The sequence below is a fragment of the Peromyscus californicus genome, unplaced genomic scaffold, assembly GCF_007827085.1.
Source record: "Peromyscus californicus insignis strain IS unplaced genomic scaffold, ASM782708v3 Scaffold_23__1_contigs__length_62951481, whole genome shotgun sequence".
Lineage (NCBI taxonomy): Eukaryota > Metazoa > Chordata > Mammalia > Rodentia > Cricetidae > Peromyscus > Peromyscus californicus.
The window spans coordinates 28,060,725-28,078,845 of NW_026294534.1; the positions used below are offsets into that span (position 1 = coordinate 28,060,725).

Genomic DNA, 18,121 nt, shown 5'->3' on the forward strand with positions numbered 1-18,121 from the left:
TTCAGGTATGAGTTGACCACCTCGTGGGCAGCCGGCCACCAACTCCGAGCCCGGCCGCCGCTGGGCCTTCGGGTGCCGGTGCCCGCGCCGAGCTCCCGCCACGCCCACCGAACGTCACCCGTTACACAACGCCCCCCCACCCAGCTTATGCAATTCTGCCCTCCCGTGGCATCCAATTGCCCCGGTGACTTTAGTGCAAGACCAAGGTAGACGCGGTACCCCCGAGTCCCGCCTCGTCGGGGGGGGGGGGGTATGCTCGCCCCACCCCGGGCTTGGGGGGGGGGGGGAGTGTTCCCGGACAGCGCGCAGCGGGAAGCCCGCGGCCCCCACCCACCCCGCGCCCCGGGCTCCGCGGCCCGGGTCCCCCGCTCCGCGCGCGCACGAGGGAACCTCGCGTCCGCGCCCCTCCCCGCGCCGCGTCACTCGCGGCTCCCAGGCGATCCCCACCGTGACCGAAGCACCCCGGGGCGCCGCCCCCTCCCACACCCGCGATCCCCGCTCGCCCGGCCCGCACCGCACCGCAAAGCCCCGCGTCACCTGCTCGCAGGGCGTCGCAGGCGGCGGCCAGGGCCTCCCGGTAGCGCCCTTGGTGGAGCAGCTCCCCGAGGCGGCCGGCCGCCCGCGCGCGCTCGCGCTGGCCCGGGAACCACTTCTCCGCCAGGTGGTTGAGCACGACGCTGGTTCGGAAGTCGGCGATGGCGGCGGCCAGGGGCGGCGGCCGCGGGGTCCCCTCGGCGGCGGCGGCAGCGGCGGCGGCGGCGGGCGGCAGGCGGTCCCGGCACAGGCGGCAGCGGGCTCGCAGTTCCCTTCGCAGGCAACGGCGGCAGTAGCTGTGGCCGCACGGCACGGTCACCGGCTCGCTCAGGAAGCCCCGGCAGCCCAGGCAGCTGAGCAGCCCGGCCGCGCCCGCCGCGGGCGCCGCGCTCCAGCGCAGCCCGTGGCGGAGCCGGTAGCTGAACACCAAGCAGTCCACTAACGACCCGAGGCGCTCGGGCCTGGCCGGGGCCCCGCGGCGCAGCGCGGCCGCGAACGCCTCCAGCGCTCCCTTCAGGTGGCCGCCCAGCGCCAGCAGCTCGCCCCGGCGGAGCAGCAGCTCCCAGCGCCCCGGCTCCGCGCCCGCGCGCTCCAGCCGCTCGCCGCCGCCGCCGCCGCCCACTTCCCACGGCCCGTTCCGGCTCCGCGGTCCGCCGGCCGCCTCCCGATTCCCGCCGGGGGACGCCCTCGCCACGGCCGGAGACGACATGGCCCGCGCAGGGCTGCTCCGCCACCGCCGCCCGCCGCCACGGTCCGGGAACCTCCGGGGCGCGCGGCTCCGCACGCGGCCGGCGAGCAGGGGGGCGTGGCGCGCGGACATGGCGGGGCGGCGCGCGCCCGGGGAGCCCCGGGGGCGGGGTCTGGGCCTGCGGGGCGGGGCCTGGCGAGGCGGAGCGGGGCGGGGCTTGGCTGCGGGGCCCGGCCTCCCGACACGCGGCCGGCCACCCAGTTCCCCGGAGCTGCGGGCCCACCGGTCCCGCCCTCTCTCAGCCCCTCCTGGAGAGGGATGAGAGATCAGATGATCCCCAGCGGGGATCTAATTGGCTTCTCTGACAAGGAGGGCATGGCTCGTGACTGAACAAAGCCCGGAGTCTCCCTGGCGGCCTGCCCGCGGACACCTCCCGGAGCCCTGGCCAGTCCCCAGGCCTATAAGGTGGGCGTCTGCGCACCCGCAGCACTGTGGCCCCAAACCTGCTGCACCTGAGTAGGGACTTCGGCCCCTCCTGGCGGTAGAAGGAAATCTTAGGTGGTTCTGGATGTCCTGGGTTACTGCTGGCAAGTACAAGCAGAGGAACTACGAATGCACCGTGGGATGACTTTGAGACTCAAATCTGAAATCGGCCAATTTAACACACACACACACACACACACACACACACACACACACACACACACACACACACACACACACACACTCCTGAGGCTGCTTCTTCCCAGCACGCAGTTTTTCCTGCTGCTAGGTTAGTGCTGACTTCTCTTGAAAGTTCATGAAGAGTACGACCGACAGGAATGAACTGTCCTAATGAAGCCCGATACTTTGTATGTGACCTTTAAATTTAAATTAAAAAGTGCGATACACCAAAACCGTAATGGTTAAACAAACAAACCCAAAAATGTTAAACAAACCCAAAAATGCACTTAAGAGAGTGAAAGTCCCCAGGTTCCTCAGGTGCGCTCCACATCCTACATATCACACTAATCCACAGTTGGTTAAAGTTCTTTTGAATGGGAACACGGGAAAAACATATTCTCCCGATGGTGGAAACCAGATCACTACAATGTAAGCAGTCTGCAGCTTTGTCGAAAGAAGATGGTTTGGCTCATATATAATGGGTTCTAGTCCCTTTAAATGTGACAGCAGCGAGTTTAATACTCTCAATGGAAATATTTATAGATTTGATTACAGGGTACTGGATTGTTAATGTAGGAAGGGATTTGAGGCTTTTGGTTCTTTTTCAGATACTTGGTAACAGGAAGGGAAATATATTTGTACAAAAACCCCACAGTCAATTTTATAAGGAGATTTTAAGATCTTCTCACTGTGGCCGTATCATATACAATGTTTGATAAACTATTACCTTTCTTTGAAAAATTTTACTTGAGATTTTCAAAATAAAGCAAGTCGATAATCATGCTGTCGGGAATTAGCTAACAATTGATGATGCCCCTGTTAACACAGAGCAGGTAAGGAAGGTTCCAAAGTGTCTTCCCGCTCCACAATGAGCAAACATCTATCTTCAGAAACAATAGACGGGACAGGAAGAAAGAGGCAGAGAAAGAAAAGTTAAGAACAGTCCCAGGCTCCTACTCCAACAGTGATGCAGACTTTCATATTGTCTCTGAAATAAGCTATAGCCAGCCAGACAAAGAGCACGTCATCATCTGTGGTGGGGAGCACGGGGAATTGTTCATGAGCAGAACCTTAAATCTAAGGGACCAGGGCAGAGCAATTGTGTCTACCTTATTTGTGTAGCTCTGGGATCAAGCCCAGGACCTCCTGCCTGCTAGGCAAGCCCCCAAGCATGAACCGCAGCCCAGGCAGAACAATGGTTTTAATTAGATGCTTAGGTATTCACTTAAGACTTAAAAATCTAACCAGTATAGCAAACACACACACACACACACACACACACACACACACACACACACACACACACACACAATTCACTTTTATGCTTCATTCTTATCCCCAGCAGTTTTCAAAATGTGCCCTAGCCAACATTTCATTAAGTGCATTCATGATTAGACAGAGTATAATAAATTGATGCACATGTATTTCTTTTCAGATACAGTTTAAATCAGGTCTGTTATGAAATTTCTCTCCAAAGGAAAATGGGTGCTTCAGAAAATGAAATGAAGAATCACTCTGTCCTTTGGAGTTTCTTTCCCTAGTGAATAAGACAGATACACCTGATGCTGGCATGAAATGAAGTGGTACAATTATGATAAGGTTGGGGGGAGGGGACGGTAGGAGGAACCACATCCTGTTCTCTGTGGCATTTGTGAATGGTTATAATTCATGTTTGCTGGTTTATACATTTACATAACCTGTTCTCTCTCATTTATGTAACTTATTTATGTAAGAGGCAGTACTTCCACTGTGGCCTTTGTATGCAGCACAACTTCCCCAGGAATCAGGAAGCCTGAACACAGTAACCACCGGCTTGTAATAGGTCACTCTTCCGCCTTCCTGTACCATCAAAAAGGGGCTGCCCTTGGATGTAATTGCCTCTTAAACTCAAAGGAGAGAGAAATTAGTAGCTTCGTTCGTTTTCTAAAATTTAGCCTTTGGTCTCTGACTCATCCAGAAGTCTGTGATGAAAAAGAGGGCATCCTGCAAGCCAGCCCCTGGGCAGGAGGCGCCGGATGGCTTCAAGAGCTCTCTCCTTTCTTCCTGTGAGCATTACTGGCTCTTGTCATTCTTTGCTAACAGAGTAGTAAAGTCAGGAGATTTGTATTTCATTTCAGTTTTTTTTTTTGTGTGTGTGTGTGTGTGTGTGTGTGTGTGTGTGTGTGTGTGTGTTGTCTTCTAAAATAGATCAGTTATGTAAGAGAGGCAGAAGAAAAGTGTATCTGTTTCCTAATTTGGAAAATGCTTATCACCATCGTTCCATACTTATCCCTCCTGCCCACTGCCGCACCCCAAGACTTTTCCTGTTATAGTTAGAATGTTAAGAATAACATCGACACAATGGTTTTCTTGCACCCACTTCAGCAGAAGGGCATTTGAACCTCCCGTGTGTACAGTCAATGAATTTAACCATTTGTTTTTCACATCAGCATTAAAAAAGAAAGACAGCTGAGTTTCAGCTTGAAAGACTATGGGCTGGGGGATGTGACACAAAGGTAGAATTTATGCCTAGGCAGTTCTGGGTTCAATTTTACACACATATAGTATACATACATATATACATACATACATATATACTTACATACATATATACATACATACACATACAGTCCATCTCCTGGTTCAGGTTAATGACATTCTAGCAGGTAGAATCTAGCTAATGCACTGAAAACTAAACCATAAAGTCTCATATAATCAACCCACATCCAATAGTATTTCTATAGGTGAAACACCTATAGAAAGTCCTCCTTCTACTAAGTCTCATTCATTACATATGAAAGCAGAGCTGAGAGACCCCTGGCTTGACAGAAGTCCTCGAGAGAAGGGAACCCAGACACCTTAGTGCTAACTATGTTCCCTGGGTTGTGGGGGGAGGTCGCCTACTTCACTGGCTCCCGTCTGCCATATGTACAGAGGACAAACTCCAAGTGGCTCTGAGTGGCCTCCGACCCTTGGAGCCTAGCTGGAGAAGTTTATGTGAAAGCAACGGCAGGTGGAACAGTGTCTCCCAAGCTCAGGAACACAGCGGGATGACACCTGATGCAAATGGAACAGAAGAAAGAGGCTGAAAGGGAGGGGACCGAATCTTGAGAACTGTATGTTGTTGCTGCACATGCAGCCCTGCTCAGAGCAGGTGGAATGAGCCTCTGGGACAGGAACATGATGCAGCCACTGGACAGGGGTCCCCTAACCCCTACCTAGCTGCTTACCCCTACCGTAAATCTGGGCGAGGCTGGAGAAAAGCCTGGGGGGGGGAGGGGGCTGGTTATGTAACAGGCATTTGTAAGGAAGTTTATATAAGATGCTAAAAATACAGTATATGATCGCTGCAATAGTGTTCTAAGTGAAAAGCCCTAATGAGGACAGCCCGAGCAGGTTAAATAGAGGTGATCCTGAACAGACGTCTAAACCCGGTTCCTTGCAGTGGCAGCTGTCTGAGTACAACCCACTGCTCGCTAAACTGCGTGCTGTCCCTGGGAGGAAAACTCAAGGGTCTTACTAAGGGCACTTGCCCTAACTCTTCCAAAGACTCTAGGAGTACTAAGCATGTAGTTGCTACTCTATCTTATTATGTTCAAATAGATGTGTTTCCCAAGTGTTGAGTTATTATAAAGAAATAAGCACAGCGATGAACCTCACATGATAGTTAAATTCTAAGAGCTAGCTACCCATGAGTCCCCAGGTAGTTCTCTGGTACCATTATTGTCTGAACACACACACACACACACACACACACACACACACACACACGCATGCATGCACACTCACACACACACACCTCCTTATTACCATTATCATCTGAACACACACAGATGCAAATTCACACACACACAAGCATACACACACACACATACACACAAAACCTCCTTAGTACCATTATCATCCAAACACACACACAACCACACACACACACACACACACACACACACTCACATACAAACATGCACACACACATATAGAGCCCTCTAGAACATAAGCTTCTTTGGATCTGGGATTTCTGCCCTCCTTTTCACTGATGAGTCTATAGTGTGAGCAAGACGTCGATAGGTAATTGTTAAATGAGCCCACTCACAAATGGGAGATATCATCTGGTAGGCTGCTTTCCTGTTAACACCAAGAATCTGTTTTTTGCATTAACATACTGGAACACCATTTTCTCCACTTCCTTCCAGTTGTGGCCTGAAGGCATCCTCTTAAAATTCAGGTGGAACATTGCCTTCTCTGTGATGGTATGGGGGGTTTGGGAAGCCATTGGGACGTGACAGTGGAGCCTCATGAGTGATAGAACTTTTATAGGAGGTCTGAGGGCTTGCTCCGTCTCTGTTGTTAACTGTCATTATTATTACTATTATTGCTATCACTCCAGTGTTGAAGATAGAAGGACACCTTCATTAAATATCCTACAAGTCTTATTGACTGGTTAATGCTGTGGATTATGCACATTGCTAATAATAAAGCTGACTGGCTGATAGCTGGTCAGGAAGAGATTGAGTGTGAGAGCCAGATAAGGAGAATTCTGGGAAGAGGAAAGGCAAAGTTGGAGCAGATGCCAGCTAGCTGCCAAAGAAGCAAGGCATGTCAAAGATGAGGTAACAAGCCACAAACCATGCACCAAAGAAGAAATATGGGTTAATTTAAATGTAAGAGCTAATGAGTAATAAGCCTAAGCTACCTGCCAATCATTTATAATTACTATAAGCCTCTGAGTGATTATTTGGAAGCTGCCGCAGAACAGGAAATCTTCCAATTATATATGATAGTTCAACATGCCCCCCCCCCATACATCTATATAAAGCCTGAGACAGCTTTAAAAAGAGCAGGGGGAGTTCTAGAACACAGAAATGGAGCCAAAACCAGGTTCCTAGTTGTGTCTCTCATGCAGGCTGTGGTCCAGAGACACAGCAGTGTGCAGGCTTGACCTATAGCATGGTGGATTTCCAACATGGTACACAGAGGCATCTCCAAACTGTGCAGTGTGCTATGTGGTGGATTTAGCTTTTGTTCATACAGACAAAAAGAAACACAGAAAACAGATTCAGACAAAAAGGCCTCTAAATGGGTCACAATATGTTTAAAAGATGTGCTTAGGCTTGAGAGAGAAAAGATATATATATATATATATATATATATATATATATATATATCTCCTTAAATTAAAAATATAGATTTAAAATAATAAAATAAAGTCCTTAGAAAGGGGAGTACAGTAATATTTTTAAAAAATGAGCCATGTGTGAATGGAAAATACACAGAGAGTCTGGATTATGTATGTTGTTATGTTTTATTTGGATTTTTTTAAAATTTATTTTAATTTATTTTGCAATACAATTCAGTTCTACATATCAGCCACGGATTCCCTTGTTCTCCCCCCTCCCGTCCCCCTCACCTTCCCCCCAACCCCCCCCATTCCCATCTCCTCCAGGGCAAAGCCTTCCCCACAGACTGAGGTCAACCTGGTAGACTCAGTCCAGGTAGGTCTAGTCCCCTCCTCCCAGGCCGAGCCAAACAATCCTGCATAGGCCCCAGGTTTCAAACAGCCAACTCATGCAGTGAGCACAAGATCTGGTCCCACTGCCTGGATGCCTCCCAAACAGATCAAGCCAATCAACTGTCTCACCCATTCGGAGGGCCTGATCCAGTGGGGACCCCTCAGCCATTGGTTCATAGTTCATGTGTTTCCATTCATTTGGCTATTTGTCCCTGTGCTTTATCCAACCTTGGTCTCAACAATTCTCGCTCATATAAACCCTCCTCATTCTCGCTAATTGGACTCCCAGAGATCCACCCGGGGCCTAGTCATGGATCTCTGCATCCAGATCCCTCAGTAGTTGGATGAGGTTTCTAGCACAACAATTAGGGTGTTTGGCCATCCCATCACCAGAGTAGGTCAGATCGGGCTGTATCTCGACCATTGCCAGCAGTCTGTTGTGTGGGTATCTTTGTGGATTTCTGTGGGCCTCTCTAGCACTTTGCTTCTTCCTGTTCTCATGCGGTCTTCATTTACCATGGTCTCCTATTCCTTGTTCTCCCTCTCTGTTGTTGATCCAGCTGGGATCTCCCGCTCCCCCAAGCTCTCTTTCCCTCAACCCTCGCCTTTCATTACCCCCACTCATGTCCAGGCTGTTCATGTAGATCTCATTCCATTTCTCTGTCATTGGGCGATCCCTGTGTCTTTCTTGGGGTCCTGTTTTCCAGGTAGCCTCCCTGGTGATGTGAGTAGCAGACAAGTCATCCTTGTTTCATGTCTAGTATCCTGCTATGAGTGAGTACATACCATGTTTGTCTTTCTGAGTCTGGGTTACCTCACTCAGGATGATTTTTTCTAGATCCATCCATTTGTCTGCAAACCTCATGATGCCATTGTTTTTCTCTGCTGAGTAGTATTCCATTGTGTATATGTACCACATTTTGTTTATCCATTCTTCAGTTGAAGGGCATCTGGGTTGTTTCCATGTTCTGGCTATTACAAACAATGCTGATATGAACATAGCTGAACAAGTGCTCTTATGGTGTGGTTGAGCATTTCTTGGGTATATGCCCAAGAGTGGTATAGCTGGATCTTGGGGGAGATTGATTCCCAATTTTCTAAGAAAGCGCCATATTGATTTCCAAAGTGGTTGTACAAGTTTGCATTCCCACCAGCAGTGGAGGAGAGTTCCCCTAGCTCCACATCCTCTCCAGCATAAGGTGTCTTCAGTGTTTTTGATCTTAGCCATTCTGACAGGCGTAAGGTGGTATCTCAGAGTTGTTTTGATTTGCATTTCCCTGATGATTAGGGATGTTGAGCAATTCCTTAAATGTCTTTCGGCCATTTGAGTTATTTGGATTTTTTGACTGTTAATGAGCTAACTCTGAGAGACATTTGATTGTGGGGACTGCTAGGTTAAACCAACCTTTTTTATTTTAAAAATATCTTGACTTCAAAATTTGAGTCTGAGAATGTGTTGCTTTGGAAAGGAGGTTCTGCTTATGTTTCCACAGAAGGTGAGAGTCTATGGATTCATTTTGAGTTGGAAAATATCAGGTTTGTTTGAGGAAGACCCCCTGAAAATCCAGACTACAGACATGGGAAAATAAGCATAAAGTAACTACAAGACACATGACATGTATTTTACTTGCTCAGACATAAAACAAAAATTTATCTTTGACTGCTTTTGTATAAGACACAGTTTATACTTCTATTAATATGGATATATATGTTACCTTTAAAAGTTTATATATTCAGAACAAGGGGAACAGACACCAATAAAAATGGATGACCCAGATGATCCAATGTTTCAATACACCTCTGTTAGTTTTCTCTGAGTTGGACACCAAAACAGATTTAAGGCTGCTGGCTGAGATGGACAAGCAGCACAAAATACCTGTCAGGACTTGACCATAATTTTACATTTTATCAGGGTCCCCATAAGATTACTAGCACCACCAACCATCAGGAAATAGTCTAGAGAACTACACCCAAATTCCCAAACATATTATTTATGGATGTTTGATTTCACTTAAGGTGATTGGTTATAAATTGTTAATGGTCATAGTCAATCTCTTTCTAAAGAAGAAAGGGGGATATGATATAGAAATGATGGGGAAAAGGGTAGATTATTATGAAAAAAAGGTAGATTATTGAATCTACTTTAATCCATAAAACAACTGTTGATCTCAAAATACTTTACATTGATATGAATTTTAGTTTTATTGATACAAATTTAAAGTCAATTTTGTTATATTTTATGTATATTTCTACTCTTGTTTAAGGTATTATGTTTATGCAGCTCATTTAAAAATGTAATGTGTAATTAAAAACTACAGATTAATAGTTAGTCATCTATAATAGTCAAACTTATAGCCATATTAGTTAGGTCTTCTAGGTATACAGAGTTATATTGCAATTAGGTAATCTTCCAACACTTCAAAGACTAGAGAATACGGCATTTAAAATGTTTTAATAACTTAGACTTTTCATGGCAATGATACACATCTGTTCCTGGCAGGACCAATTACTTCTTCAAAGAGGATGGTGGACATTGAAGAAACTCCCTATGGAGTTTGCTTTCAGTGTGGCAAGGCTAGCCATTTTGGTAAGAAACTGCTATTACCGGGACTGCTTGACAGTGTGCTATATAAACTGGACATGCAGACCCCACAGGAAAGTGACCACTAAACCTTGCCAAAACAAGGCAGGATAGTCCTTCAGGTTCCTGTTTCACAGAAGAAACTGCCGGACATTCTGAAGGACACAGAGGAAAGTGACTCACAAACCTTGCCAATATAAATGTTACAGTCCTTCAAATTCCTGCTTCATTAAAAAGCCTACCAGGTACTCTAGACCTATTGGCTGAAGACAGATGCCCCAACATTACAGAACTTTGGATGACTGTCCAGGCAGCCAGATGTCTCTGTCATTTCTAGAATTTTGGAAGTTGCTTGCAATGCACTTCTTGTTTACTTGGGTAATATTATATCCTTCTGGGTCATTGATAGATTTGAAGACTAGATAATTATAACTATAGTTTTCCTTAGTTATGATAAAAGGTAAATTAGATATGAAACTTTAGACTCACAAAGACAGGATAGATAATAGAGTATTTTCTTTAATTTTGTCAAATACAAATAGACTGGATATTGTTACTGTAATTCTTACTTGATAACTGTTTTTGTTGTATATGATTTTACTATGTTAAGATTAAAACCTTCTTTTTTAATCAGACAAAAAGGTGGAAATTCTGTGGGTTATGCTCATTGTTAATAATAAAACTGATGGACTGATAGCTGGGAGGAAGAAATTGAGTGTGAAAGCCAGACTAGGAGAATTCTGGGAAGAGGAAGGGTGGAGTCGGGGCAGATGCCAGCCAGCAACCGAGGAAGCAAGATGTGTGGAAGATGAGGTAAAAAGCCATGAACCATGTGACAAAGCATAGATAAGAAACATGGGTTAATTTAAATGTAAGAGCTAGTTCGTAATAAGCCTGGGCTACCTGCCAATCATTTATAATTAATATAAGCCTCTGAGTGATTATTTGGAAGTAGCTGTGGGACAAGGTGGGACAGGAAAACTTCTGCTTACAGATTAATATTTCAATGACTATGAAGAGTTCAAATGTTGCAGATTCAGATCCAAATTATCATGGGCTATCTTAAATTCCTAGGTAGCCATTTATTGCCTACCCTTGTATGTAATGTAAAATCCTTGTAACTGTTAGGTAAGTCCTTTTGGAATGTACAGACCTCTAGCTTTCACCAACATAAAAGCTAAGAATATCATCAGATAGCAGCTGAGACCTATAGCTGAGATCCCCTGTAACCTGTCTACAAGATGTGTCCAACCATGTATTTAAAAATGCCCTGATTTATAGCTTCCTTTGTTCTGCTACTACAACAATTTCATGAAACTCTTCCTATGGACTTGAGGCAACCTGAGGATGTGTTCTCAAACCATAGCCACTCATATTTGGTAACAGAATACTCCTTTTTATTTCCTTTGAAGCAAAAGCTGTGTTTTTCGCATCGACACTAGCATGTGGGGATGTTGGAAGAGACTGTCTGCAACCTGGAAAAGACCCCAGACACCTTGACCACAGACTCCCAGCATCCAGACCATGGTTCACTAGCCACTTTGTCATAATAGCTGAAGCAGACACAATCTCAGTGTCACCCCTGCCCTCCCCCACCACCTCTTTCTCTTTATCCCTCTGGCCAACCTGACAACCCTTACACTCTACCTTCAGAATATACCGAGAGTCGTCTTCCCGCTTAGCCCCGCCCTACAACCCCCCACCCCCCGCCCCTGCCCCGTGAGGAGTTGTATGGGAAAGGAGGTGGGGAGGATCTAAGAGGAGATGAGGGAGAGGAACTGTGATCAGAATATACCACATTCAATTTTTTTTCAATAATAAAAAAAAAACAATTTGGTGTCTGGTGAGGGCCATCCTATCCATAGATGACATCTTGCTGCTGTGTCCACCCATGGCCAAGGGAAGGAGAGGCTCTCCACACCTCCTCTAGAAGACGATTTTACACTTGCAGTATCTCCCACATGCTCTTGTTCATGGACACTTGCTCTCCAGCTGGCTTTTGTGGGGCCTTTATGAAGTCAGACCTGGGGGTGGTAGAAGTAGATTACTACTTTGAAGGTCATATCAACTTCTGCTTGTAGCCTGCTCAATCTGGTTCCTGGTCTTTCTTCCATGTGGCTGGCTCCTTTTGCCATGCACCCCTACCACCACAAGTTCCCTCCACTGTGGATTGACCTGCTCATCTGCCACACCTTCCCTCTGTGTGACACCATAGAGGCAAATACACTTTTTCACACTTCAGTTCTATTTGTCACAGTGATACGCAAAGTAACCAACATAAACGCCAGATTCACCCAAGGGCTTCACTTCCATGAAGCCTTTGAATAGCCAGAATTACTTTGACTAGAGAAGTCTAATTGCAATATGAAAGACAGGAACACACCCCAGCACATGTCAGTTTATAAAGACCCTCTCACATGACTATTTCATGCTAGCTCCCAGAATTCTGGTCACCAGTATTATATCAATCTAGCGCTAATTGTTGTGAAAATTCCAGACCACTGAGCCGGATCCTTATTTCTTAGCTGACACCACTTCTAATCTAGTTGTGGGGAAGTGAGGCCTTCTGTGAGCGGAGTCATTGCCAGGCTAACTTTGACTCAAGTGCCTTTGGCTCTTAACAGATACATGAACCCACGTGTCCCTGTATCATTGTTCACTAGCCCATCAACACAAGCGTCTCCCATAGAAAGCACTGTGCAGATTTGGACAGAGCCTCTCCAGGCAGCTTGGTACATTCGAAGTAACCAAACAGCTGCACATTTGTTTTCCCCTAAATTTGATCTAGCCAAGTTATCTGGTTCCAAATATAGCTAGATAGCTCAAATAAAACCAGAAATAGATGAGTTTACTGAGTGTCCTTTGGTGTCTGTTTACCTCAACAACCTGCTCAAAAGGACGCTTTGTGATGCTTTGTAAATCCAACCTGTGCGGGTGCTTCTACAGAAAAGAATAGAGAGCCCTTGCATGCACAGCAAAAGTTGGCAACAGCCAAGCTGGTGTGAATTGGACACTGTTCATGAAGTAACACTAAAAATCATGACGGTAAGCCACTTAGATTCTTATACCCAGGAAAGAAGTTGCTGGAAGGCTGTGTGATGGGGGGCAGGGGGGGTTGTCGAGATCATTTCTAAAACTCTTTCAGTTCACAGATCCGAATGAGCATCCCGGTCTAGAGATAAATTTCTAGAGGAAAATGAAGCTATGCATGTCCATGCATAGTATCTTTTTTTTTTTTTTTTTTTAAAGAAAGGTGGTGGTGAAATCTTCCATGGGCCCCAAAGGGGTGAGCTAGTCCCTGTGTCAGTGTTCCAAACTCACTTCCTTCTAACTAGGAGGACAGTTGCTGAACAGGGCACTATTAGCCTTTCACTAAAGCCACACCTTAGAGGTGACGTCAGCAAAGGACAGCATGATGGCGTTAGATCACAATGGACAAAGGATAGATAGTTTGGGAGGAAGCTCCACAGGAAAACAGCTGTGGATTGAGGCCCAGGTTGAGCATGGAAAAGCAGAGGCAGAGGTATGCCAAATCTCAGGCCAGACACTGTGCTCCCGCATCACTGTGTCCTTGGTGGCCTCAATCTAGATACAGATGTCAGGACCTTCTCAAGTGGTATACTGAGTCAAGAGATGGACAAGCACCATCTCTGTTCTTTTCTGGCTATCCCTGAGGTAGTTGGAGGCAATGAACTCATGTATGCTAAAGCAATCTGGAGAACATGTGTGGCCTGTGAGGTGTGGACAGGGGCCAGTGGAGGAGCTATAGAGAGCTATCTTGATAAAAAAAAAAAAGCCATGAACAGTGAATCTTTTACTCTATTACGCATTGGGTAAAGTCATGCAATGGGCATTGTTAGTAAATTATTTCATGGGAAAGCTGAGGTGAGCACCCAGCAAAGGCCAGTATACCATACTCAACTACATAGTGATCTTTTTAAGCTTTTAAAGCATTTAACCAGCAAAAGAGTTGGTACCATATGATCCATGTATGTACCATGGGCGTAGTTACTGTGAGTCTCATATCTACCAGCCCCAGCCCCAGTCTCAACCCCAACCTTGTGACACCTGATGCCATGCTCCTGGCTATACCAGAAGTGGTGGTGGCACATTCAAAAGAGGTCATAGGTCTACAAAGACGAGGCTCTCTGGCTTGCTTTTTTGGACACCTGTGGGACCATCCAACAGCAGAATTAGTGCAAAGGTTTCATCTTGCCTGCTCTTCATTTTTAAAAATTCATTTATTTATTTATAAATTCTTTATTGATTCTTTGTGAATTTTACATCACGTACCTCAATCCCACTCATCTCCCATCCCTCCATATCTGCCTTCTACCCTTGCAACCTCTCTCCCCCAAGAAAACAAAAAGTAAAAATAATAAAAAATAAAAACGGAGAAGAAAAAAGTCCCACTGTGGAAGCTGTGATGTGTCATGGTATGTCACCCAGTACACACTTTTGCTCCAATGGGCTTTGCTTGCAAATGTGCATTGCAATGAGTCATGGGTCTGGTTCCAGGCCTCTGGCTTCTACAGCACTGTCAATACTGGATCTCCACGGATTTCTCTCAGACATCCTGTTGTTGTCCTGAGTCATGGAGATCCTGCAGCTTTGGCTCTGTAGGTCCAGCCCCTTCACATGCTCCAGCAGTTCTTAGAAGGGTGGATGTTAGGGTGGGCCAGCTCAAAACCCTGGATCTGGGTCTGGATGGTAGTTGAGTTGGTCCACCTGTCTGCTCTCCCTCTTTGTCTATGTGAGGGGTGGGACCAGCTCTCCCTCACCACCCCATAAAGGATTGAGATCAGCTCTCAGGCATCCACACCTCCAGAGCCAACTCTCCTATGCTGCCCAGGTTGGGGTGGCGTGGGTCAGTTGTCTTGTCTGCTGCAGGTGGCCACGCCACCAGGGTTCACTTTACTGTGCTGCCTAGGCAAAGTGCAGGCCTGCTCTCTCAAGTGCTGCAGCCTGCCAGGGGCACCTGCCTTTCATTTTTAACTGTGTCCTCTTCAGATGCTAAAGGTCTATTACCTCAGTGGGAAACTAATGTTCATTATGGTGGGGTGGGAGTTGCTATATCTATACCCAGCTGTCTCAGCAGAGAACACCATGGACATTTGATTCAGAGCCCACGGAGCTCCATGAAGGAGATCCCTCCAGGTTACTGATGTGAGGCTACATCCTCTAATTATATTCTGATATAGAATTGTAATCCAGCATATTTCTTACCACATGTGCCGATTCAACACGCCCTCTGTGTATGCGTATTCTTGGAAGTACACTGTCTTCTAATTACAGCATCTCCAGTGCCCAACAAAAGACTAGCAGGTGGGGATGGCAATTGCGGTGCAAACATCTGGCATCCCCGCAGGCAATGTGGGAATGGTGGCACCCAAGTCTGAAGACGAGACACACAGCAGCAGCAAGGAAGCCATAATGACTTGAGAAAGAAGTCAAACCGACATGTCTGCAGTATGTGTCCCCTGAGTCTTCAGGATTTGGAACAGGTGCTTTCTAGCACGTCTTGTTCTAGAAGGATATACACACCATAACAGAAGGTGTCACTGGTCTCTAGAGGGCCACTGCGCTGTGAGAAGAGTGTGGCACTGTGTGGGGATCACTGATACCATATCGGACACTAAAGGGACAGTAACTCTGAAGTCTATCAAAAATACAGCCAGAGAGTGCAGGCCAAGGGAGCCACAATTTTAGCTGGTCTTGGATTTAAGGAAATAAATGAAAACAAAACACTGTAGAGATGAAAAAACAAAATAAACAAACCTGTAAAGCAGAACCCAAAAGCACAAGACCTTCTTCAGAGAAGTCACATGCATATGTCAAAGAGAAGAGCTGTCTCGGTAGATGAAGGGAGAGTCAAGAACCCACATTCACATTTTGGGTGGGAAGGTGATGCAATAGCCCTCTGCTGGTGAACAGAAGGGAATCTAGCCTTCTTTTTCTGCCTGATGCACACACGGTGTCGTTTAGTACAGTAATGATCTAAACCATCTCAGGTACTTTTTTTTCTGGAATATCATTTATTAGGCCTGAGTCAAGGGAACCAGATGTCACACGGTGGAACAGTAGCAGGCGCTTTAATAGAGACGATCCAAGATCAGCTCAAGGCAAACACCAACACACCATCCAGTTGGAAAACTGGCCTTGAAAGTGGACAAGTTGGCCCTGTGGGATTTGCTGTAAATGTGCACATCTCTTTGGATTGTAAACTAGTCCATTTCAGTCATGGCTTCAATAGATTTTCATTCATTAACAAATGCCAGAATAAGAGTCTACCATGTGGTGGGCAGTTCTGGATGCTGCACTTACCAAACCTTTCTTGCAGTGATCACTTTTATAAGACCATATGCAGACTTTCCTCATTCCCTTTAGCTGATGTATATTGCATCACCTTATGTGTGAGCACTACAGGGTCATTATTCCTAAAGGATGGAGACGAGGGATAAGGCCCTTTTTAGTCTTCAGTTTAGGTCTCATGTAGGCCAGGCTGGACCGAAATTTGTAATAGCTAAGGATGACCTAGAACTTAGGCTCCTCTTCTATATCTCTCCAGAGTTGGGAATGCGTGCCTGAGTCAACAGTCCTGGTTTATGTAGGACCAGGGATTGAACCCAAGGTTTTATGAATGCTAGGCAAGAGCTCTACCAACTAAGCTACTTTCACGGCCTCACTTTCTTTATTCTTGTCCTGATGAATTTTTCAAAGCTTAGCAAGTCTACTGACTTTGCAAATCCTTAGTATATTGCCAAACAGAAAAATAAAGATGTCATGAAATAGATTAAAAAGGAGGGTAGGGCTGAGAAGCAGTAGATAATATATGATAAAATTACACATCTCTGATATTTTGACAAGGAATCTACACTGAGGCCAGAGATAAACCTTCCCTTCTACTTCCTTAGTGGCTGTATCTACAGTGATACACTGGAAACTAGACTGTGGAAGTCAGGTGACACCCATATTTCAGGTAAAGGAAATTTTGTATTGCCCCGCAATACCAAATAATAGCTTCTTTTTCAATCACGTCTAGTTTCAGCCTTGAGTAATATTTTACTTTTCTCCTTGTTGCAACAAAAATGCCTTACAAAAACAAGTAAGGAAGGAAAGATTTATTTTGGCTCAAAATTTGTGGCTGTGGTCCATCCTGGTGGCAGGAGTGTGAGGCGGTTGGTTGTTTTGCCCCCGGAGTCTAGAAGTAGAGAGATGAATTCGGGCTCTAGGTTCACTTTCTCCATCTTATTCATTCTGTGGACCCAGCCTAGAGGATGGCACCACCCATATTGAGGGTGGGTCTCCCTGGAAACACCACCACAGATATGATTCTAAATTCTGTCAAGTTGAAGCTCAAGACCAGCCGCCACATGTAGCACAAAGAATTTATTTTAAAAGAGACACTTTTAGCAAATTATGGTTATCGCTGGGACAGTCACATGCACTGGTCTGCATATTAAGAGGGCTAAGTCTCTCAACTTGACAAACATATTGAAAGTTCTATAGTTAATGGCGAGGATCATGTGCTGCCTAGACTTGGTGAAATCCAAAAGATGAATATTCTAACTGGAACTTCTCCTCCCTGATCTGCTCCCAGGGATGAGGTCCCTTACATGAATAATGTTCTTTATCAAGGGCACCAGAGGCAGTTCCCATTCTGCCAACTTGCAGAATTTTTCAAGCAAGCCAGTCATATCTTCTGCAAAAGCAGCAGACACCTCATCCTGGATACTCTAAATCATGCCTCCCACAGTCCCTGGTTGTTCCCTGTGTTCCTCTGTGCGGCCTGCATGCCCTCCTCTCACATGAGGGCAGATATAACAAATAAGACACTGTGAGTCGCCTCTGTCCCAAGCTGGAGTCTCTGACCATCCCTGTTAATCCTAGAGCTGGCATCCCACCCTCACAAATATGATGAAAGGAGGTGATTAAATCACACCTTTTCCCAGTGAAATAAGAGCTTTACTGAAATAAACTTTACATTGAAATCTTAGGAAGTATTAGAAATCAAGTATTTGTTTAAATAAAAAGAAAAACAGCATCAAGAGAGTGAAGCAATCCACTCAGATATTTCAATAGCTTGTCCATGAGATACACCAGCAATAAAAAAATATATATATAAATGGTAGGTTGTTATTAGCTGACACTTGCATGGGCTGTTAAT

At 46.0% G+C, this 18,121-nt stretch overlaps 1 protein-coding gene across 1 annotated transcript in view; it reads right to left on the bottom strand.

The window, feature by feature from the left end:
• Lonrf1 (LON peptidase N-terminal domain and ring finger 1) overlaps positions 1-1,301 on the bottom strand; it is a 32,312-nt gene extending 31,011 nt beyond the window's left edge. Inside the window, exon 1 of the mRNA XM_052752038.1 lies at positions 538-1,301. Coding sequence (XP_052607998.1) covers positions 538-1,243 — 706 coding nt within the window. The 5' untranslated portion in view covers positions 1,244-1,301. The remainder of the gene's footprint in view (positions 1-537) is intronic.
• Between the last annotated feature and the right edge of the window lie 16,820 nt (positions 1,302-18,121).